The sequence below is a fragment of the Bombus bifarius genome, unplaced genomic scaffold (genome assembly GCF_011952205.1).
Source record: "Bombus bifarius isolate JDL3187 unplaced genomic scaffold, Bbif_JDL3187 scf7180000008199, whole genome shotgun sequence".
In the NCBI taxonomy this organism is placed as follows: Eukaryota; Metazoa; Arthropoda; class Insecta; order Hymenoptera; family Apidae; genus Bombus; species Bombus bifarius.
Window position 1 is genome coordinate 4,271,322 of NW_022884505.1, and position 23,218 is coordinate 4,294,539.

At 33.4% G+C, this 23,218-nt stretch overlaps 4 protein-coding genes across 8 annotated transcripts in view; 2 read left to right on the forward strand and 2 right to left on the reverse strand.

Moving 5' to 3' along the window:
• The first annotated feature begins 235 nt into the window (after positions 1 to 235).
• Positions 236 to 12,993, forward strand: LOC117210188 (uncharacterized protein C1orf112 homolog). Of its 3 annotated transcripts, none has more exons than XM_033452956.1 (14): positions 236 to 387; positions 489 to 635; positions 958 to 1,178; positions 1,647 to 1,804; positions 2,197 to 2,390; positions 2,943 to 3,088; positions 3,181 to 3,307; positions 3,388 to 3,553; positions 3,778 to 4,009; positions 4,715 to 5,042; positions 5,147 to 5,347; positions 6,461 to 6,628; positions 9,271 to 9,371; positions 9,459 to 9,678. In XM_033452956.1, exons 1-13 carry the CDS (start codon positions 298 to 300, stop codon positions 9,271 to 9,273), a joined length of 2,181 nt encoding a protein of 726 aa, XP_033308847.1. In that variant the 5' UTR covers positions 236 to 297; the 3' UTR covers positions 9,274 to 9,371; positions 9,459 to 9,678. The 3 variants fall into 3 exon arrangements, with proteins under 3 accessions (XP_033308847.1, XP_033308846.1, XP_033308849.1); XM_033452955.1 differs by having other exon boundaries at positions 237 to 387; positions 6,461 to 7,628; XM_033452958.1 differs by lacking the exons at positions 236 to 387; positions 489 to 635; positions 958 to 1,178; ... (8 more) ...; positions 6,461 to 6,628; positions 9,271 to 9,371 and adding exons at positions 8,552 to 8,617; positions 9,715 to 9,885; positions 9,969 to 10,069; ... (4 more) ...; positions 11,398 to 11,445; positions 12,813 to 12,993 and having other exon boundaries at positions 9,459 to 9,575.
• A 458-nt stretch (positions 12,994 to 13,451) lies between these two features.
• LOC117210080 (three-prime repair exonuclease 1) lies at positions 13,452 to 14,741 on the reverse strand. 2 transcript variants are annotated; one of them, XM_033452711.1, is made up of 4 exons: positions 14,482 to 14,741; positions 14,213 to 14,379; positions 14,016 to 14,144; positions 13,452 to 13,769 (listed from the first exon to the last, which is right to left on the reverse strand). In XM_033452711.1, exons 1-4 carry the CDS (start codon positions 14,687 to 14,689, stop codon positions 13,539 to 13,541), a joined length of 735 nt encoding a protein of 244 aa, XP_033308602.1. In that variant the 5' UTR covers positions 14,690 to 14,741; the 3' UTR covers positions 13,452 to 13,538. The 2 variants fall into 2 exon arrangements, with proteins under 2 accessions (XP_033308602.1, XP_033308601.1); XM_033452710.1 differs by having other exon boundaries at positions 13,452 to 14,144.
• A 376-nt stretch (positions 14,742 to 15,117) lies between these two features.
• Positions 15,118 to 19,070, forward strand: LOC117210077 (anaphase-promoting complex subunit 5). Its single transcript, XM_033452707.1, has 11 exons — positions 15,118 to 15,256; positions 15,356 to 15,405; positions 15,582 to 15,961; positions 16,045 to 16,198; positions 16,306 to 16,487; positions 16,561 to 16,674; positions 16,739 to 16,868; positions 16,949 to 17,251; positions 18,016 to 18,137; positions 18,211 to 18,478; positions 18,595 to 19,070. The coding sequence occupies exons 1-11, from the start codon at positions 15,118 to 15,120 to the stop codon at positions 18,961 to 18,963; spliced, it is 2,211 nt and encodes a 736-aa protein (XP_033308598.1). The 3' UTR covers positions 18,964 to 19,070.
• A 195-nt stretch (positions 19,071 to 19,265) lies between these two features.
• Positions 19,266 to 23,218, reverse strand: part of LOC117210078 (dipeptidase 1-like) — a 237,946-nt gene continuing 233,993 nt past the window's right edge. For both annotated transcript variants that reach the window (XM_033452709.1, XM_033452708.1), the window contains exons 7-8: positions 21,769 to 21,898; positions 19,266 to 21,362 (exon numbers count right to left, since the gene is read on the reverse strand). In XM_033452709.1, coding sequence (XP_033308600.1) covers positions 21,231 to 21,362; positions 21,769 to 21,898 — 262 coding nt within the window. In that variant the 3' untranslated portion in view covers positions 19,266 to 21,230. The remainder of the gene's footprint in view (positions 21,363 to 21,768; positions 21,899 to 23,218) is intronic.

Below are 23,218 nucleotides of genomic sequence, written 5' to 3' on the forward strand. Positions count from 1 at the left end.
ATCTTTTAATCTTTTGGCAAGTCGAACGCAAATGAAAGGGAAACGGCTGCTTTAACAGCGGCAATTAATCAGAAAAAAAAGGAGATGATTACTTTCGTATAAAAAGTAGAATGATTTCGATCATTCGAATTACTCCACGAATAATCGTTATTGTTTATTCTCAGTCGATCGTTAATAACAAAATTATATGTATTATAACGCGCGCAATACCCCCCTATATATTAGAAACATGATTTTTCACGCAGGTATCGAAGCTCAACATCAGAATCGAACATAGAATTTGTATATTTCAAGAAAATGGCAAGCGAGACTTCTTTTACCGCTTTATTGGAGGATTCGTTTTCGGATAATGACAAAAGTACCGAGGATTATTCGTCCAATTTAAAAATATCCTTTCGAACAATGTTATATTCTCACGTTACTATTCACATTCTGATGATGCAAAACCATTTATTTCTACTAATTATCCTTGACGTAACTATGATCACGACGCTTTGGAGAACCTGACCGAGAGATACGACACGGAGTTGTTGCAACAGGCTCTACAACGGTCTTTGTCCTCGTGTTCGGATAATTTGCTCGCTGAGAAAATTTTCAACGAAATACTTCCTTTCGCCTATTATCTTTTATCCGAGGTAAAGTGAATAATATTACCTTAAAAATTGATATTAATTCTGTTGCGGTCTTCGAATTTGCGTATCTCGATAAGAACGTTTCAACGACCGAGGAAAGTTCTTAGCATGAAATCGAAATTCAAAATTATGCATATCGATGATGATTATCTTGCAATCTCTCCAGACTCAAGAAACGTTTTAAACATAAATTCTAGCATAAATTCTAGCAAGAATAGTTCAAAGAACGCGGCAGAATTAATTAAGAATCTCAAGAGATGCGAACCTCGATGGATATTTGGTTCGACCAATCGTTGTATCCTTTGAAGTTTCTTCTTGTTTGAAGGCTCTGAAGAAAATTGGCGAAACGATGAATACGAACGCGGATGGACACACGGTGGAAGATACGAAACGACAATTGGTCGTGTGTCGCGAATTACTAAGTGTGTGGGAGAATTCTATGGAACGCGTTTCGAAACTCTGTAAAACATCTGCCACTGCTTTTAAATGCGTAGTGGAGAACGTGCCTCTTACGATTAAACTAATATTCGAACATTGTAGAGCAAGGTGAGGCGAATGGTCAGAGACATTCTCAATTATCTTCCCTTTTTTCTAACGCTGTTATATCAATAACTTAAGTTTTTTTTATTATTATTTAATTTGTACTTTACAATTTCCCCAGCTGAACATTCGGTAAATTTGTCTGGCTTAATCGCTAAATAACATGTGGATGGCTATCCCCAGCTGGAACTTAAACAACGTTGTTGAATTGTGGATTTTTATGCGTTTATAGAAAATTTAAAAGCGAAAATTCAAAGTAGAACGCCTGTTGTTAATATTTTCGAGCGAATAATATCCGAGATGAAAGAAATCTCTGCTTACGTTCCATTTCTTTAATTGCATTCGTGAAAATATGAATTTGCATAAACATCCCTAGTTCAAATATTGTTTAATAATATTATTCTTGACTAAATAAGAACAGCTGGTGAATACGAATGATTTTTTTTTCACTTGAAAACGTGTCGACCTTTACAGTAAAAAATTGTACGGTACTTTATTCGAGGACGTATCGGAGGAATTAACGAATCTATTTCGCAAGGCGAAAACGATCTTGACTCTATTCCTGGCCACTTTAGAGAACGTAATAGTCTTCGACACGGATACGGAATCGGAAACGGAACTATTGGTAAAAGGTGAGCGATCCTATTACGTCTTAACGATTCTTTAACCCGAACCATCTTTATCTTTATCGAGTACGTCAAGTAGAGGAAAGAAGATACCGTTGCTCTGTTTAATCCATTAATGGCCAACGTTGCTTTAACGAAGTATTCCATTTTCAAATGTTCAAGTTACCAGGCTCTCATATTTTTCGATTTTCAGATCATTAGATTTGTAGATATTCAGATCTGTTATTGTGCAATAATGTTGTATTTACGTATTTGTTATATGTTATTTCAACGTTTGGTCCTTAACGGTTTAATCGTTTCACGTATGTGTACATATCTCAGTATTATTAATTCTTGCCAATTCATTGTTCTAATTAAACTCGATGTTTTTTTATTCATGCGTCTCCTATTGAAAACAGTAATCGATTCGATCGGATCGTTCGTTACCATCTCGCGCGAACTGGATTTGAAAACGTTCGTGGAAACGTCGAAAATATTCGGTAAATTGGCGATTACGAATCAACATCATGTAAAACGAATAAACGCTATGAACGTCACTTTGCAGCTTACCCAATTCACAAAAGATGTATCCTCGATGCTGCTATTTTGCCAGGTAAGTTTCTAGACAAAAATTCTACAGTTACACGAAAAAATTATTTTACTTTTGTATTATTACAAAGTTGATATAATAAAATCGTTGAAACGAGCCAAAGTTCGATCCGAACGTGTATCGAAATTTGTAAAACCTCGTTTTTTAACACCTGAAGAATTTAAAAAGAGAGAAAAACAGAGATTAGATTATGTTTGAAAATTTATATAGATACACGATGCGTCATATTAATCACATCTATCTATTTGTTGATTGTATAACAATATAGATCGTATCTGATATTTGTTTGTATAGAATTATTTGCTACTTGATCAGTTTTAAAATATTTTTTTTTTTTTCGTCAGCAGACGTTCTGTTTGTGGTTGTGTATTGTGTATTTTAACAATCTTAGATAATTCGCAATAACGCCTTTTTCCATTGTCTCAGATAACAAATATCTTGAGGAACAAGCTAAAAACGAAACGACTATCTAAACTAAACACAAAATGCTGCACTTGATAGATCCATAAAAATATTTGCTTTTTCCAAGTTTTTTCTATAATCATCTTTACGTAGGACTCAAGTGATCGGGTACAAGAAAGAACGATAAAAGTTATTGGACATTCGTTAAAAATTTTGGACAGACTGTTTGCAGCTTATTGTTCACACATAAATAACGAAATTCTTCCGTGTGTGATCGAACTTTTGCTAAAGATGCACAGGTATATTTCTTTTTTTTTTTTTTTTTATTTGATTTCTCGATTTTTGTATCTTACGACCGATTAAAGGTTTTTACATCGCTCTTTGCAATCAGGTGTTCTCCGCTGTGTTTACAAAACTCGCAAATTGATAGCAAACTGATGGATCTAATAAACATTCAAATCTCGAAGGGATCGGAACCATTTTTGAATACCGTTTTCAAATCATCCGATTTTAAACAGGTTCGTCGACAAAATCTAACTAACAGATCAGTTTAACATAGAAAGTTCGTATCTTATTCGATATCCCTGAAATATTTTAGGCGTTCTTCGATTATAGAAATCAGGCAAATATCGATAATTTAGGCTACCATCTGTTAACGGTTAATATCATGAAAAAATTAATTTACATGCCATACGAGCAACATTGCAAATGGACATTAGGCGCTGAATCGATCATCGATGTCGCGTTAAGCAACATTAATCACTGTAAGTACCACGTTTCGAATCCTACCTTTGGTATCTATCAAATTCGAGCAAATTTTTCATTATAGAATTTTCAACGAAACAAATCTTATTAACTTACTTGATCTTTTAACATAAACCTCGAGAAACAAGTTTTACAGAATAAGAGAAAGCTGACGTTACACGTAAAGAATTCTGATATTTTCTAATAATCTCGAAAATTATCTTATATTTGTACCGTTAAACAGTGCAGGAGGAGATTTGCGTGGGTCAAGTGAAATTACCAGGCGTACACGATATTGGAGAAAGATCGAGATCCGCCTCGATATACGAAGCCACGATAGTACCAATTTGTGGACTGATCAGTCAAATTCCTGCAGACGGATTTCACGCTGTAGAGTTGATTTTATTGAAGCATTTATTAAGCAATCAACTTTGGAGTTCTTTGCTTAGTTCGGATATTTGGTGCTTCGTCGGCCGGTTTGTAAATCGATCAATAAATTTTCACAGTTGATGTTAAGTTTCTTCGCTTCTGAAGTAAAACACTACGCCAAATACGTTCTCGATATAGTTTATCTTGTAATCAAAATGCGATCATTTAGAAAATTCTATGATATTACAATGCCTGGCCGTTGAATTAAGATCACGTACGAAAATTTCGCGCTTTTAACTACGCAAGACTATGTTATAAATAGTAAATTGTCTTCGATTATCAAGATTATTACGCGATATAAACCTAAATTCGTTCATCGAACAGTACACTCGTATTGTCATAGCGAACAATAAGCAAATTCGTTCGACTTACGTGCCATGCAAGATATTTAGAATCTGTTGAAATCACTCGTTTACTCGTCTCTGATCATTACGTTGCTGAATTTGGAAAAAAAAAAAAAACTCGAGACATGTGGGAAAATAACGAGGACATGGACCAAACAGTACGAGCTATAATATAAAGAGAAGAGACGTAAATATGAAACAAAAGTTACTAAAACGAATACGTATAACATTTTAGCGAATCTTTCGATTTTGTTAAAAAAGTAAGAAATATCAAAAACTTTGAGTGGTCGTAATTCGATGACAAGGAATTGTATTTCATTAAGTTAAAACCGATTGTTTCTCCGATGTAAACGCGAAAGAATTTTCTGAACATTATCTGCTTCTTCAACGTAACACTCTGTTTTTCAGTATTGGTTCTTTAGAACTTTGCGCTGGCCACGTGAAATACCTCTTGAACGTTTATGCTGTTTTAACGAGACGTAGCAACAGTCTCGAGATCGTTATGTTGGAGAACTTGATTGGAAGATTGTACAATTTGCTCCCGGAGGAAATGAAGCACACCGTTATAACGGAGCTCGATGATCTGGAAAATCCATGCTGGCTGGCCGTCGCGCGATTTTTGCCCCCGAAAACAAAAGCGTTCTTGCAGAATCGATTGGCATGCGTATTAAACGAGATACCGCGCTCATTCGTCGAATTACAGCGGCAGCCTACTGTACAGAATTGGAATCGTATCGTATGTTATCTTATGTTCAAGGATAAATTACATAATAAAAGGATTTGATAAATTTTCGATCTCGATCTTACGAAAATTTTAATAATCATTTTTCTCGTTAAAAGACGATGCTGATGTCGCTTATCGGAAAACTCAACTACACGAAGGAGAAAAATACCATTAATATTCTATCCCAAATATGGAACTCGATCGCGAGCACGATCGAAATTTTCGAAGGCAAACAGCTGGATATGTTATCGGAATTTACGTCGAAACTGTTGAGTGCTACGCAGCCTGAAAAAATTCAAGACGATACTTTCTTCTCGGTATGTACATTTTTCCTCGTTTTCCTTTGCTGTATAATTAATCTTTTAAACGATCAGCTCGTGTCTTGACACGTGCACGATGTCCGGTCCAATAAGAACCGGTGATCTTCTCGCGTCATAGTTTCGCTCAAGGTTTCACAAATAAAGTAAAAATTCGGACTTTAGATATGATAGTAAAATTTATTGTACGAATCCAACAGAGTAACGGATCAAAGTGTTATAACAAAAATGTGTTGAGTGCTGATTTGGGAGGGTTGTTATACTAAGGTTTGGTCCCTCTGAAGGGGCTATCGTCGGCTATCTATCAGACACGACTATCTTGTTACTATCTGGTTATTGTTTCGATGGCTGTGACATGCAGGATGTTTTATCTATCCGTTTCTGGCAATGCAATATACACGTACAATATAGTGTGAAGTACGGATATGCATGCGTTATTAGACAAGGACACAACAATACCGATGCCTGCACCGGCCAGTACCGTTACAGTGAATTCCGCCTATGTAGTTGTGCACCGAGCTATTAAACTCGTTTGACTCCTATTTATAAACAAAAAATAAGTGGTCGACGGTAATGAGAAACAAAACAGGAAATACATACCGCGTTATAAAACATACTACAGAAAATTATATTTTTAATTTAGTTGCAATTATGGTCCCAGTCAACTATTATGAACTCGTTATTTTTTATTTATTTTTCAATGAAAAATGTTCAATGGAATATTATTTATCTTGTAAGAAAACGTGAAACTTCGAACGCTTGGAACGGTTGCCTGGCTTCCGTCACTCTCTAAAATAAGTGCTATGGATTAAATCCTCTTCCAGCATTTTTTGTACAATCGTCAACGTAGATAAATTTCGAAAATTACTCTATGCGTAACGTTTTATATAAACTTAAGGTTTTTTTTTCTGCGATTCGCGTAGTCCAGACTGATTTAATACTTTCACATGTTTCATTTATTACGTAATCGATAGTAATTCGTACCATCGATGAAATTACCTTACGAAAGTTTATTTTATCGATAAATCACGCGAACCGCATAAGGAGTCACGATCTATGCTTTAATGGTTATGGTTAACAGATACCATGAATAATCATGTTCAATGATTTCAGATCCTAGAAGCAGTTTTAACGTCGCTGTTATGTCTCCCACCACACGTAAAGGCAGTAGCGTCGTATTACTTGAGAAACAGTATCGATTCCTTTGATAACTGTGGGATTAAAACGGTTAATGCATTAACGGAGCTCAATTGTCGACTTTTGGAAGATGAAAATCCATGGGTACGACAGGAAGCTTTCGAAACGTTTGATTATGTAGCTCACATGTGTCCGAACGAGGATCTTGTGACTAAAATGGCAGCCGCGGTTACAAGAAAGTCGTCGTTGAGAGATTCTTTGCCTGCTTATCTTTCCGGCACGATTTATTACGAGCTTCAGGATTTTTCAGATATTCGAGATTATTTGCAACATATAGCGATACATTCACAAAATGTTTACCATGTTTGTAACAATTACGAGGATTGTCAAAGGGACCAAAAACTCGCTAAATTGGAAATCGAGTCTATCGAAACTTTCGATAAAAACTCGCCTTTGAGTCAGCTCGATGAACACGTAAGCGAAATATGTGACGAATTGAATGATATTTTAAAAAAAAGTAGTGACATAACAAATCACGTGATGCGAAGACTACGGTTAATTTGTATGAAGATTTTGGATCTGACTGAATCCAAATAAGTCGTATTCGAATACATTTTGTACAATAATTTATAATTTTTTATGCCGGAAGAATAAGCGCGCAAAATGATCGAACAAATAAATATAAATACTCTTTTTATTTTCATTAAGAATCCTTCACAATTGTGCTAAGAATAAGAACAATTTAAATAAATCTTCTTAATAATACCTATATTGTAGAAAAATTAGGCCTAAGATCATTTTATTTCTTTAATGTTAATTCTTTGCGGACGGGGTCGCTCGACGAGCGATCATCGCTGTGGACGAGAGGTATTGATGCGCGCAGTTGAGAAAATATACACGTTGAACGTTTACGTTATTCATTGTCGAGACTTGTATCATTTTCATCAATATTTAGTTGATCATCACTGTCACTATTACTAGAAATATTGAAACGTCTGAGCCGATTCATTGTTGAACAGAGTTCGTTTCTACTGTCTAAAGCACTGTCGTCGTCTTCTTCTTGTCAGGTTCAAAATAATGTTCGTCATCACTACTATCACTAACGAACATATTCTTTCTGGAACTTTTAGGCATCGTGCATAAGGTATTATAACAAATATATAAAAAGCTTTCTGATTCATCTGGCAATGTCATTGAAAGATTGAAATTCGTTCTGTCTCGACTATTATCCTGCATCGCGAGGATTTCTAAAGATCTATAATTTTCTTTTATCAAAAACATAATACTACTGTTTAGTTAACTATATCCATGCGTAAATATGCATAAGATTATCGCTTAGAAAAATGGACGTACGCCTGCCACTTCAAGATAACTGTCCGGAACAGATTCGAACGACCCTCGGGCTAGCTGAACATGTACTGCGGAAACGCATCGACATCTGACGATCATCTTACTCGAAGAATAGGGTCTGCGTGTGGCGAGCCACGGGACAGAAACCGTTGGAACGTTTACTGTCGCGTGCCGCCACGAATATTTCTTTTAAGGAGAGCTATAGAATGACTCCGTACCTTTGTTAGACAAAGCGTTCATCCCGTGACCGCGGCTACGTTCGGCGACTGACTGTCGCCTCGAGCCCAAGCTCATTATCACGACTCTCGAACAATTACAATCGGGTTGAATAACTACAATTGTTCAATTACAGCTATAGTAGACTCTAGGTTACAATGTTGCGGGATTATCCAAAATTCCAAAGGCTCCGGTGTTCTTTCATCTCCGACATATGTATATACAGATATATAAATTTATAAGAAATTATTAGCCCACTTTATGTCTTACATATATTACAGTTTATTATATATTAACCACTTGCGCTACCAATAAACTCACAGTTGCGTGTGCCCTGCGCTACGATATAATACACGTTGAGACGACAAAGTAACCCGTCACCGCGTCTGCGAGTGCAATCTTTTAATCAGCACCTTAGTGCGTTGGTAGGGTCTTATATGTAGAGTTTTACACAGGTATGAATAAATGCTCATGGCAATAATAGCATTAATCACGTTATTTTTATTTCTGCGACAAATGCCCATGGTATACACGTTGCTGGCGATTTTGGAACAAAAGCATCTCGACGTACGTGGCACGTCTTTCTAGTGCAAGTAATTAAATAGCAAATTCCAATATTACAGAAAAGTCTATGAAATTGTTTTCATATTACTTAACTGTTGCATTAAGTTTGACGTAAATAAGTATACAAGTGTATAATGTGTGAAGTAAATAAATATATGGTATAAGACGTGCATAATTACATATACATATATATTTTATCTTACATATAACGATATCCTATATGAAATTAGCAAAGTGATCTAGACATTCGAATCAGTTAAGGACTACGATATTATTAAAAAGTGAATTTCAACTGATATCTGTCTTATTAAAAAAGAGTGTATATCTCTATTCTTCGGATCGCTTTTCAATCTCATTGACATTGCCGATAACAGCGTATAAATCGCGAAGCAAAGCTAAACTTCCTTAGTAGTGAGTAAACTTCGATAGTGAGTTCATCGGTTCTGAATTCAAAGCGATTAGGTTTGTAACAATAAGTGTTTAGAACGCTATTCGTGAATTTGCTCCATATTTCAATAATGATATGTATTTTATTATTAAGTGTGTACCTAACAAGTATGATAATTATATTTTTTAAATAGTATAATATCGATTTCTTTCGATTTATGCCATGTAACTGTTTCTTCCAAAGCTTATAATTTATGATTTTGTTGCAGTAATATTCAAAAGGAGGGATTTACATATTACAAATCAAACGCGTCATATATTTCCATTGTTTCTTTTTCCAAAAAGAAAAACGCATTAATATATCTTTAAGGTCTTTTTTATTATAATCTTACATAGATTGAGAATGTTTTATTTATTAAAATATTAAATATTAAAATATTTTTATTCGTATATACAGATGCAAAACGCGGATATGAAGAAGTGTCTTCAAAGTGATGAAATAATCAAAATATGTAACATGTTCATATCGCTACAAATTGAGGAGGTAAAGAAAGTTAACGAGCAGTTACGACCGGTATGTATTCCTGCAAAGAAACTATATAATTAAATATATTGTTCATAATGAGATTATACCAAATATTTAAAAACGTAATAATGACTTAAATTTTCTATTTATATTCATATGTATTGTTATAATTTGATTTAATAAATAGGTAATTGAAACGCTAATAAATCATATGAAATCAGAGGATTCACTGTTTAAAAAAATGTACCAACAAATTATTTTCTGTGGTAGCTTCTATAAAGGTACAAAAATAGAGGCACCAAATGAATTTGATCTCAACGTTACTTTAAAGCTCCCTATCAACTATAATTACATAAATGTAAGCATGTTTTTAGTTAGTTAAGATGGGTATTAAATTATGTTTAATTTTATATTGATATATATTTTCTTTCTACTATCTAGTATTTGTCAGATCGGGCAGGTTTTGTAAAAATAATTATAGAAGATAATGTGCAAGCACGTAATACATATACATATCAAAATCTTACAAATAAAGAAATGAGGTTACACAATAAACTATAATTATTAAATATAAAATATATGAAGAATTTTATTACACTTTTATGTGAAATATTATTGTTTTCTAGACAACTTAACAAATTAATATATAATAATAATTTCGTGAATCCAAATACATTTCGTTCCTGGATTAAAGGAATTATAGACAGAGTTTTCAACAAGCTACAGAAGGTTGAAGATAGATACAGATTAGTAATAAATAATTCTTATATAGTAAAAATTAAAAAAAGTGAAAGTGGGCCTGCAATCACATTAATAGTGAATATTCCACATAAAACTGAGGACATATGTGTTGATTTAGCACCATCCTTACCTTTTGATATAAATATCATTCCAAGATATATTACAAAATTTAATGAACTTGAAAGGGTTTGTGTATTTATCACAGTATTTTATTTATATAAAGGCACTTGTATTATTAATATTTTTTGTCTTTAGTGTCGAAATAAAAACTGGTTTGCAATCCCAGTACCAGTACGTACTGATTGTAATGATAGTGATTCTAGTTTGGCATCCTTTTATTGGAGAACTGCTTTTAGTCTTCAAGAAAATGAAATCCTTGCAAGATATGGTCGTGTAAAACAAGTTATACGTTTACTGAAGGTTGCTTAACAAAGTATTTCACCTTAGTATAATTATAATATTTCTGACATCATTGTATTTTTTAGAAATTCAGAAATACACAAAAAATGAAGAGTATAGCAAGCTATTACATAGAAACTACATGTTTAAACAAACTGACAGAAATAAATATGAGCATCAATACAATATCTTTGGCATATTTCTTTTTTGAAGTAATATAAACCATATTGAATCAATATACACATAAAATTTATAAAGTATTACATGTTTCCATATAAATTATTGCTGTTTTTAGATGCTTAAAGAATTACAACATGTTTGTGAGCAAGGGAAGCTAGACTATTATTGGAATGAAAAGTACAATTTATTATCCAGAATTAGCCAGATGGAAATGTATAATATAGCTCAACGTTTAAAAAACATCATTAAAGATATTGAAAAGAATGCAACGGATAAATATATATTGGCCAAATATATTCGTAAGTTATGTTGTTTAAAATGTGTTAAATTATATTAAAATACGTATTTGTTTTATGCGACTTCCTAGTGTAAAAACTTGATACAAATAAGTGGATTTTGTCCCACATGAATATGTAAAACATTTTCTTTGCAAATTCTTTGCTAAAACATTTATAAACATATCGTTTAGAGAAATAGGTAATGATTATTCACAATGATAACGTCCTGCTAGTCTGTATCGAATCTAAAGCTATTATTTTTTACATTACAGTAACCTCGGAAGAATTATTGTCATTAAAGAATAACATAAATAACCCAGGTATATATTAGGTTAAGTAAAAAGTTCTGAGCGTTTTTCGCTAGATGTCTTTAGTGAGCCATATCTCACGATGTGCACATCGCATCGAGTCATAGTATACACCGATTTCAAGGTGATATTACGCATCAAAAAGGTTCTTTGTCAGTTTTGTGTTCGGTGAAGCCAGTTGTGTGTTACAGCGTTCGAAAATGGAGATAAAAAAAGAGAAAATTCGATACATTCTTCAGTACCACTACGACCAAGGTGAAAAGGCGGAGCAGGCGGCCAAAAAAATTTGTGCTGTTTATGGACCCAGTACAGTATCGAATGCAACAGCAAAGCGGTGGTTCCAACGATTCCGTTCTGGTAATATGGACGTCGAAGATGAGGCACGCTCTGGTAGGCCAATCGTCGAAAATGTGGATAAAATCATGGAAATCGTCGAGTCGGACCGGCATGTGAGCACTTATTCCATTGCCCAGGAACTGAAGATTAGCCAGAAAACCGTTTGGAACCATTTGCATAAGGCTGGTCTCAAGAAGAAGCTCGACGTATGGGTGCCACATGAATTGACGCAAAAGAACCTTTTGGACCGAATTGATGCCTGCGATTCTTTGTTGAGACGTAACGAAATCGACCCATTTTTGAAGCGGATGGTGATTGGCGATGAAAAATGGGTCACATACGAGAACAACAGCCGAAAAAGATCGTGGTCCAATCGCGGTGGGCCGGCCCAAACGATCGCCAAGCGTGGATTAACGGCCAAGAAGGTTTTATTGTGTGTTTGGTGGGATTGGAAGGGAATCATCCATTATGAGCTGCTCCCATCGGGGCAAACACTTAATTCGGACCTCTATTGTCAACAACTGACCAGACTGAAGCAGGCGATCGACCAGAAGCGGCCAGAATTGGCCAATAGGAAAGGTGTTGTGTTCCATCAAGACAACGCCAGGCCGCACACATCTTTAACGACGCGTCAGAAGCTCCGAGAGCTTGGCTGGGAGGTTCTATCGCATCCGCCGTACAGTCCAGACCTGGCACCAAGCGATTATCACCTTTTTAAGTTTTTGCAAAATTTTCTTGATGGTACAAAACTGGCCTCAAGAGAGGCTTGTGAAAATGAGCTGGTCAAGTTTTTTACCAATAGGGACGAGGACTTCTTCAACCGCGGAATTATGAAATTGCCTTCAAAATGGACAAAAGTAATCGAACAAAACGGCGCATATTTAATCTAAATCGAATAATCTTGACTATGTTAATTTCATCGTCGAAATAAAGCGAAAAAGCGCTCAGAACTTTTTACTTCACCTAATATTAGTTATCATAATAAAACAATAATTGGAATAATTACGCACTGTACTAGTTACGTCATTATGTATGTATTATAGGTAACATAATTCGAACTGACGAGAGAAGCAATGATACAGACCAAACAAATCAGACCTTTTGTGTAATCTTCTAATTTTCCTGCGCGTTTATCAGACCAGTTCGTAATTAAACGTGTTTACATTTTGTTTTCTTAAAAATGAAGTCTTAAATGAATAAAGTTAATTTTGTATTTTTGACTTATTTTCACATGTATAATAACCTTCTATTGATTGTTTGCTCATACCTAGTGAGTATTTAGCCAAGTTAAAGTATACTTCACAAATTTTTAATTTCGATTTTCTCAGAGACAAAGTGTCATATGAAAAAATTTTATCCCATCTAATTCGACTTATTTTTTCACGTAGATATTCAACTAAAATAACTATCCCTAAGTTAAGAAAATATATACTAAAGAAGAAAGAAAACAAACTCTAATATATGATAAGGTATTATTATTATTGTTATTATATACATATGTATATTCTATTATTATAAAAAATTTTTAGACGCTTTATAAATTTGTATGTACACATTGTAAAATAAATTTCTAAATTTATAGTTACATTTATCACTTCCAAAATTTGTAATATATGTAATAAAATTTATATTTTGAACTATTTTCAGAAGATAAAATAGATTTTGATATAATCCAATATATGTACACATTTAATAAATATATTTCCTTAAGTGGAATCATAAATACAATACTATCAAAAAAAAAATGTTACTCTTTCAACAAATATATTTTATTTGCTGGTATAATTAGTTAAAGGTACTGCATTGCAATCTGTCCATTCTACGAAGAAATTTCCTAATTTGATAGCACAGCGAATCATAGTAAGACAATCACCTTCTGCACTATGTGCATCTTCAGGGTTATTACCAAAAATATGTTTATAAACACTACTCAATCTAAAATTAATGGGCCGACTATTTGTAAAATCTAATTGTCTTCTTACATTACGTCCTCTTCTATCCTGAAAATTTTCATCACAGTGTTGTAATTTTATAATTTGATTCTCAGGTGTCTTTTCATTGATTTTTTGTATCTTTTTACAGTAACTAGTTTGTGGAGTGTTAAATACACTATCCAAATGAACTGTTGTTTCTTTAATCTTAGTTGGAGTGTTATTTTTGTTATGATAATTAAAATTTGCATCCATAATAGAATCTAATGCATCAGATAAAATCTTATCATAACCATCATTCAATAAAATACTAACTTCAGTACAACTGGAACTACTAGCAATAGGTTGTACAATATTCATTTCTTTTCTTGGATTTTGTTTACAAGAGAAAAATTCTTTGACTAGATGCATCATGTCAATGCTTAAAACATTTTCACTGAAATTCTTTAAAGAGATAAGTCAGATTATTCATGAATTTGTAAAATTATATTACGATATAATACTACATATACCTTCTCAATATTTTTGAATTCTGATAAAAATATTGGATAGTCATAATTATTTCCATTATAAGCTATAAAACAAGCTGGTGCTGCTAATCGATTTATAAAATTTAATACTAAGTTATATATGTCACAATTAAAACATGGAAATTCTTTTAAATTTTCATTGGATAAGCCTATAATAATATAAGTTTTATTTATATAAAAATAGAAAGATATAGCAGTTCGTTTAAGGTAGAATAAAAATTGTTTGCTAAAAATAATTAAATGTTAGATACCTGTCAATGTTTGAATATCCTTTGAAATAGGTACATTTGGATGTATTGGTAAAACAAGTTTCTGTAAAACTCTTGGTGAAATATTTGTAGTATCGCATATAGCAGTTCTTGATACTGCAATTAATGACATTTCTGTGATTTTTGGCATATAATTCTTTGTAATTAATCCAGTTGTTTCCAAATCAAGAAATATAAATGTTTTTATCATTTTTAAAAAGCTTTAATAAGATCAATTAAAGTAGATGTGCAATTGGATTCCTATTTTGGAAATAAAATTTATATTAACTACAAAATTAATAATTAATTCCCTAACTTGTAATGTTATCTTTGCACTAAACTTTTAAATCACAACATGCATTAAAATACACATAACCATGTTAAGTATTGGGTTGTCAACTACGTGATTACGGATTTGTCATTAAGTATGTATGTACATACAGAGAGGATGCGATGTTGGATGAAACATATGAGAGTTAAAGCTCCCTCACCGTGATAATATCGAACTAATCCTGGTATACCATAACAATAAGTATAAATTCATTTACCATTGCTAATTTCAGATGTATAAATTAGCATACATATAAAATCTTCTTTTCGTTTAAAATGGAGAGTATATAGTTAGTTGAAATACGTGCTATGATACCGTTGATCACAATGTCTACGGATTTAATGAATATCGATGGCAATATAAAAAGAGTGCAAAAAGAAACTTTGACACCATACAAAATAGCAACTGTCATTTTGATTAAAGAATATTGCAATGAAACAACAAAAGGTAATTTACTATCTTTATAGACATCATAATCTAAATTTATTATAAATATTGTAATACTATATTATTAATGTTACTATTAATATTAATATTTTGTTCCAGCAATTGTGGAAAGACGTGATTTTTGTTTAGTCGCTTTGAAATTGATTCAAGTAAGCATTAATAAAATGATTTTATTTAATATATTGTTTGTACACTAAATAAAGTAAAATGTTCTATACACACACAAACGTACACACACACATTCATATGTATACTATTATAAAGGGTTAATATTTAATTTTATTGGAATATATTAAATAATAAATGTTTTTATCTTTTTTGTTAGTCCCCTGACATGGATCTTAATACACTTCTGAATATATTACATTCCCCTGAATATATTTTACATCGGTTTGCACATCATATGGAAGTTCAATTGAATATGTTAAGAGGAAAAGGGGTTGAAGGATTATTAGATTTATTTGATAATGTTGGACGTCTTATAAAACCAACATTGGATCATTCTCTTTCTTTACCTGCCCTAAATAAAAATTCTGTGCTTGGGCTATATATAAGGAGAGTTATAATCTTTTTTGAAAAATTACCTTTTGATCAAGTTGTAGCTCTTTATGAAGCTTTGAAAAAATACTTGGATAAAAGAATTAATACGTTTGATGGTTCTGATATATCTGCAGCTTCTAAAACAGAAGATTCACATATAAATGAGTATGTGTTCATTATATTCATAAACTGTAATTTTGTTATGTGATATATATGTATTTTGTTATAATTTCTCTGTATTTTGAAAGAATTAAAACAACTTGGGGTGGAAGACAAGCTGAATTACTTGTTGCACAACAAGCACATACTATACAAACAGATGAACATAAAGCGATGTCTCCTGCAGAACTGCAAGTTCTTGTACGAGAACTTTTAAGTTGTAGTCCTTATTATGCAGAAGCTGTGAGTATCATGTAGTGAGAACACATTTTATTTATATATATTTTAAAAGATGCAGTTAAATATCTTTTTGTATTTCTTACTTTCTCATAATCTTTAATATGTTTCAGCATTATTTAAGTTATTTAAACTGTTTAAGGGTCAATGAATACTGTGGAGCTATAGATAGTCTTTATCACTGCTTTGATAGATTAGCACCTTTGGAAAACCGTTCTGCACCTGAAGATAAATCTCGCATTTTCAGATATGCAGCTTTAAATCTAGCAGTTTTACATGCTCAATTTAATCATAAGTGCGTTTTTATATAAATTTAAAAATTAAGAATTTTGTATACGATTCATGTTGTCATTTCATTCTCATTTAAGGGAAGTAGCACAAGCTGCTTTGAAAGAAGCTATCATGATGGCTCAAGAAGCTGGAGACAATGTCTGTTTACAATTAGCACATGCTTGGATGTATTATTTAACTATCAAACAAAAGTAAGTTAAAATCTCTTAACTTGCATTGATATATATTTATCACCATATTTGTAATATAATTTAGGGGACCATTGATAGAAAGATCAGTTGGCAAGGCAAGTATGTTAGGAATAACTCACACAACTGGATTAGGTCTTATTGCATATGCTCATAATTCTGCTTTAGAAGCTAAGAGTCCATCACAAGTGTTCGAGGTATTTCTTTTATTCAGTTGTATTCAATGTGTGTTCTAATGCTTATTCAAGATTAAATTGTTCTTAATATTTAATTGCAGACTCTGATGAAATCCGATGTCTTAAATTGTCAACATTCTATGGTAGATTTAATGTCAATGACATATGCTGAAAAATCTGCGTTATGGGCATACTACGGTAAAACTGAGATGTCTTCAGTTTGTGCTCAGTTATTACTTTTACATAATACAGGGGATAAAAAACAGCATATGTTTAATGGACCATCTACTTGCCAGGTTGTCATTAATATCGCGAATATCTTAGTAGAATTCGGAGAATATTTTTTGGTTGACATCGTACTTGCTCATGCCAAGGAGAGGTTTCCTAATGAACCGTGTAATAAGGTACCATTTAGAAATCAACCCTTTGCGGACGGGGCCGCTCGACAAGCGAGCGTCGCTGTGGACGAGAGGTACTGGCGCGCGCAGTTGAGAAAATATACACGTTGAACGTTTGCGTTATTCATTGTTAAGGCTTGTATTATTTTCATCAATATTTAGTTCATCATCATTGTCACTATTACTAGAAGTATTGAAACGTCTGAGCCGATTCATTGTTGAACGGAGTTCGTTTCTACTATCTGAAGCACTGTTGTCGTCCTCTATCTTGTCAGGTTCAAATTAATGTTCGTCATCACTACTATCATTATCGAACATGTTTTTTCTGGAACTTTTAGGCATCGTGTATAAGGTATTATAAAAAATATGTAAAATACATAAAAAGCTTTCTGATTCATTTGGTAATGCCATTGAAAGATTGAAATTCGTTCTGACTCGACCATCATCTTGCATCGCGAGTTTACGTTAAACGGAAAATAAGATTTCTAAAGATCTATAATTTTCTTTCATCAAAAACATAATACTGTTTAGTTTATTATAACCATGCGTAAATACGCATAAGATTATCGCTTAGGAAAATAGACGTACGCCAGTCACTTCAAGGTAACTGTCCGGAACTGTGAACAGATTCGAACGGCTATATGCCGACACGCGTTCGCAACGGTGAAAAGACTTGAACGGCTATTTGCCGACACTCGTCCGCAAAGGGTTAATGTTATACGTAACCGAATGAATCATATAACGAAGTTTAAATATTATTTGTTTCATAGATATGGAAGTTAAGCGAGCAACTTTATGTGTTTACACAATTAATGAGACAAGAAAAGTGGAGTGAAGCTGAAGCAATAGCGTCAAATATTTCAAGTTTAGATCCTTTGGAATCTAAATTTAGGTATAGCGATATATTAAAATATGTCGTTTTATTATGCAGGGTCTGTATTGTCTTTAAAAATTTGAATGTTTAGGTTAGCGGAAGTTTGTTTGGAGAAAGGGGATTATCCAAAAGGTTTAAAATGTATCGACAGCATTGGCAAAGAAGAGCAATTAACACCTCAAAATAAAATAAGAACTATGATTTTATTAAGTCAAATAATGTGCGCTTCTGTTTCACCAGAGAATGGGATTGTAGGAGTGAATTCTTTAGTACTTCTAAATACAGCTCTAGAACTTGCAGTAAAAAATCATTTATCTTATTATAAAGCATTAATAAAAATGCATCTTGCAAACATTCAGGTAATTAGATTAATTAATACATTTTTTCATTAATTTAAAGATATTGAAGATATTGATTACATTATAAATATTATAGATATTATGAGTATGATATTGATCTTTTATTAACGTTCCAGTTAATAATGGGTATGCCAACTTTAGCACTAAACTTAGTAGAAGAAGCAATTACACAAATTTTAGCGCATGGAGGATATTACGATCAAGGTAGAGCGTTTGTTTTATATACGAAATGTTTAGTTGCTACTGCTCCAACATGTGACAAGGCGCGAAAGGAAGTAATCTTAAAAGCTATTAAAGCACTTTCAAAGGCGAAAAATTATTTTACAAAAGTCGAAGCATATGGAAGACTAAGAATTACATTGTGTTTAGAATCTTTACTATGTCACGAAATCGATCTTAAGACTGAACGAAATCAATGTGCTTTTGAATTTCGCCAACTAGATCAACAGCTTCTTACAAAATTAAATAATTTGTTTTTATATTGAAAACCAAAATGCAGAAAAAGAAGATAAGGACAAATATGTAGAATTGGAAAACTTCTTCATTTGTATTAAGAAACGAAACATTCAAATATACAGTATTTTCCTAAAAATCTTGCATTATTATTTATTATTAGGTATGTGTATTACGTAATAATTTAAAAAAATACTTAGGTATTGATACTAATAAAACTCTTATAATTAGATTCATACAATTACATTTTGTAAAATACAACTTACGTGAAATGTTCTGAAGATATGGAAATCTGTTGTATAATAAGGATAAGGGAAAATGAATAGTCGAACAATGACAAGTATACAATAGAAACATTTATTTATAGAATCCGCTGCGAAGCTACAACGGAATTTTTGATATTCTAAAGTTTCTTACCTACTCCTCGTGTAGGAGTTAGGTATAATCCATACGAGTTATCTTCATTCTGTTTGTTATCCGATAGCAATTTTTTCCGAAGAATCAACTCGCATGAATCACATAGTAAGTGCACACAGGACACAAATAGGTGAATGGTGACACATGAAAATCGCAGGGGTGAATTTTTATCAAAACCCCAGAAACTTCCAACGAGTCGTCGAAGATATTAGATGATGCTTTTGTCGAGGAAAATTTGGATGTGTATAAGTGATAGATTACATCCGACATAACACGTTGAGAAACACTCACACACGTTTGAATTCTATCGACAATAGTTCTTGTGAGCAATTTTTATCTTATCCAAGTATTTCTTATTTTTTGAAAGCATTTTGTTTTGTATAACAATATTCTCCTCTCTATAATACTAACAGCAAGATTCACTTTGCGAATATGCTTTTTCTTTGCGTCATTTCGTTAAAACAGATATGTTTTCCTTCTGAAACCTTTTTCACTTCAACGACTATAATAATGTTTTTCAAATAAACCCGTGATTCTTTCAGATATGGGTTTGCTCATTTTGATTCCTCAAATTATTAACGCTAAAGTGCACGTATTTTTGGTGCAACGAAGGGGGGAAGACATATGAAGATACACAGCCAGGTTTACACATAATATTTTTTTCTTTTACAGTACGACAGTGACATAGTTTAGAAGATTTCTATATTGTCACAATATGTTCTCTTTATTTTTTTCGGTGTACCGATTTACGCATAATTGATCGTTTTGTTTGGCATTTCAGAAATCATTTTTTACAAGAATTTCATGCAATTTGGTACTTCTAGTACGTCAAAAACATTATCTAGAAGTATGACCTTTTTAATTGTAACTGATCGATTTGAAACTAAATTCTTTTTCATTAAATTATTTAGTGGTGTTTTTAAACATACGTCGGAGGTATATATACGTCGCACGTATACAATATCAAATTGTAGGATATAGCCTGATTTTCGACAAAACTTATTTTCTTGAAGAACACAGCGCTCTATAACTCTTCGAACGACAATGAAAATTTTAAATTCTCCCAGTGATGTACACAATTCTTCGAATTAACAGCTTTTGTATCGTAAAACTATGAAATGGAGAAAAATCTGTTTACACTTTATTCAAAGATTGCATATTAGAATACACGTATTTCTTTTTATAATAAATTTTACAATGCGTTGCTATTACTCCTATGAAAAATAGCATTGTTACCTTGTACATGTCTGTTCTGAAACATATGTACGAGATACCAAAATATAGTTGTTATAAATGTTAAAATACAGACGATTTTATAATCAGTTTTCCTCTACTTAAAACTTAAGCCTTAAATTATTGTTGACAGATACATGGGTAATTTAGAACGTGAATTTCGTAATGCTTAATGATTATTTTAACGTTAACGATAATAAAATAAATGTTATGATAAAAACACGATCGTCGTATTTTCTTAATCGTTCGAATAATTATAAACATGGCGAATTAACAGTTTTGCAGAGGCTCGTTGAGAAATAATAATATTCTATGTTTGTGCTTTCAAGCAACAGAAACCTACAGCCCAGCAAATTAGACATTCGAAGCTGTGTATTTCGTTCGAGGTAGGTTCTTCATCCTTTCTTTTTTCTCTCGTTCAATTGTTATCCTGATTGAGCATCTAAAAAGGGACAGATTTTGTAGGCGGGCAAGAATCAAGCAATGAGAAGCTCTCTTTCTCTTTCTCTCTCTTGGATCGCTCGTTCTGCTAGGACTTCTCCGGTTCCGACGCGACTCAGCTCGTCTAGTCGAGCATAGGACGGCAGGGTGCTCGTGGAGAAGTAATTTGCACACCATCCGGAAACTATAGAAGGGCACGATAGAACGATCAAATCTCCATGACCGTTTGCACGGAATTGATATCGAGCGCACAACTGCCCGTTGTGTCGGGAGAATCCTGAAGGTATTCTTCGGAAGGCGTCATACCGGCTGTTCTCATGTCGTCCCTCACTTTTTCCACCTGAAACGAATAACACGTACGTGCAGTTTTCTCTTTAAAAAAAATCGCAAATCTACGCAAGATATCATTCTCATAAAAAAGTTTTACTTTTGTCCTAAGTTTTCGTAAAACAAAAATATTTCCATCTTTTCCTAGAGAAAATGGTCTTTCAGAAGAGAAGTGTTTGTTTCCCCTTTCAATTCCTTTATTTCGTTTATATCCTTCGTTTAATAATCGATTGAGCGAAAGTTAATTAAAACTCTTGTGGAATCGTCTTGCTTCAAATTTATTCGATTTTCAGAATCAAAGAATTAAACAACAGACTACAGACTGTTTTTATTTTCGTGTCGTATAGGGAACAATTGGGATGCTCGCGGTGTAGCAACCTGGCAGGAAGATTCGAATTTAGATTTGAACGCGTTCCAACCTTTTGAAGGACTCTCAGCAGGTTCAGTCCGGCGACTTTCTTTAAGTCGTACACGTTCCAGTTCCCACTTCGAAGAAGTTCGGCGAACAGTTCCGGATACTTGGAGACATCCTCCAGTCCTCTGGGTGTCCTGTCAACAGAATCGATCCCTTGTAACAAGTCGTGCCCGAGTTTGATTACGATCAAACTGGAAATGAATAGTTGCAACGTTGATCTTTGTGACTTTTCATATTTTACAATGCGCGTGTCAAAATGTCCAATTTATTTCAAGTAACGTATAATAATTATAGCGATGAAAATGAATAGAGAGCAATGGCAATTTTTATATCGTAATTTTTTTACGGTTATTAACGATGGATTTGATGGATTGTTAGATACACGAGGATTTTAATAATTCGAAGAGACGAGGAATTCGTATAAGATACATCTGCTCGTTTTACAAAATTTAGAAACTTTGAGTTGTAGCGCCACGCGACAACGGAACTTTCCGATGGCTTCGCGACACTCGGCAACAATGTATATCGCCGAAGCGAAGTACCTAATGAGCTATCAATATCCCAACGGTCCTTTCGCCGAATGTTCGAGAAGGCGTGCATAGCAACGGTCGCGGATGCCAAACAAACGCACGGATAGTGGGGATATTGAGGGGGCGACGAAAAGAAAGAAAGAGATTCATTCCGTTTCGAACAACGAAGTGCGAAGGGTCTAGCGTAACAGCGAAGCAAACACATTCGAGAAGCGTGATTGTTAATCGTTGATCGTTAATCGTTTAATAAATCCTTTTTGTTGAACATCAAGAGCATTTCTTGGGGCACTTACATTCAACTCCACCTCAGAGTGAAACTTTGATCATTGAATATATCCGTTTGTATACGTACAATCTATTCCATTAGATAATTATTCAAACGACTCTACTTCCCCCGCGAATAATCTCCGTTCTAATTAACATCAAGAGTTACTAAATCGATGCCAGTGTATAAATAAAAGAAACATTTGTCCAAGCACTGTTGTCCCACGTTCGTTCTATCAGTTTGTATCCAGTAATAACAGACATTAATCACGAAGATTTACATTCAAACGCATTAAATTACAGCTTATCTTTCCCACCATGAATCCAAATGAGTTAAACAACCCGTAATTCTTTCCGACGTGTACCTCAAACTCCATTCTCCTGCTCTCTGTATTTTTTCTTTTTATTTTTCTTTTTTCGATGATCGATAACCCATTGTAACGGACCACCAAGCATCCATCGTGTAACAGAATATCGAAAGGAAAAACGGAAAGTCTATGGTCTTGTAATTAGATTTACAGTGCCATTAATTCTCCGTTCATCGGTTTACGATAACTTGCACAAACACGATGAATTACCCGACACGAGCCGGTAAATGTGTTCACAGGAAGGTTTACGCCGCCGCACCCTTGTGACTATAAATCTTTTCGACCAACGTCG

Coding starts and splice junctions, on each gene's coding strand:
- LOC117210188 (XM_033452955.1), top strand. CDS start 298: ATGGCAAGCGAGACTTCTTTTACCGCTTTATTGGAGGATTCGTTTTCG. Junction 3,554..3,777: donor GTTAAGCAACATTAATCACT/GTAAGTACCACG, acceptor ACCGTTAAACAG/TGCAGGAGGAGATTTGCGTG. Junction 4,010..4,714: donor ATTTGGTGCTTCGTCGGCCG/GTTTGTAAATCG, acceptor TCTGTTTTTCAG/TATTGGTTCTTTAGAACTTT.
- LOC117210077 (XM_033452707.1), top strand. CDS start 15,118: ATGATACCGTTGATCACAATGTCTACGGATTTAATGAATATCGATGGC. Junction 16,488..16,560: donor CATGCTCAATTTAATCATAA/GTGCGTTTTTAT, acceptor TTCTCATTTAAG/GGAAGTAGCACAAGCTGCTT. Junction 17,252..18,015: donor CTAATGAACCGTGTAATAAG/GTACCATTTAGA, acceptor TTTGTTTCATAG/ATATGGAAGTTAAGCGAGCA.
- LOC117210080 (XM_033452710.1), bottom strand. CDS start 14,689: ATGATAAAAACATTTATATTTCTTGATTTGGAAACAACTGGATTAATT. Junction 14,380..14,481: donor GGATATTCAAACATTGACAG/GTATCTAACATT, acceptor ATATTATTATAG/GCTTATCCAATGAAAATTTA. Junction 14,145..14,212: donor AATTCAAAAATATTGAGAAG/GTATATGTAGTA, acceptor ATCTCTTTAAAG/AATTTCAGTGAAAATGTTTT.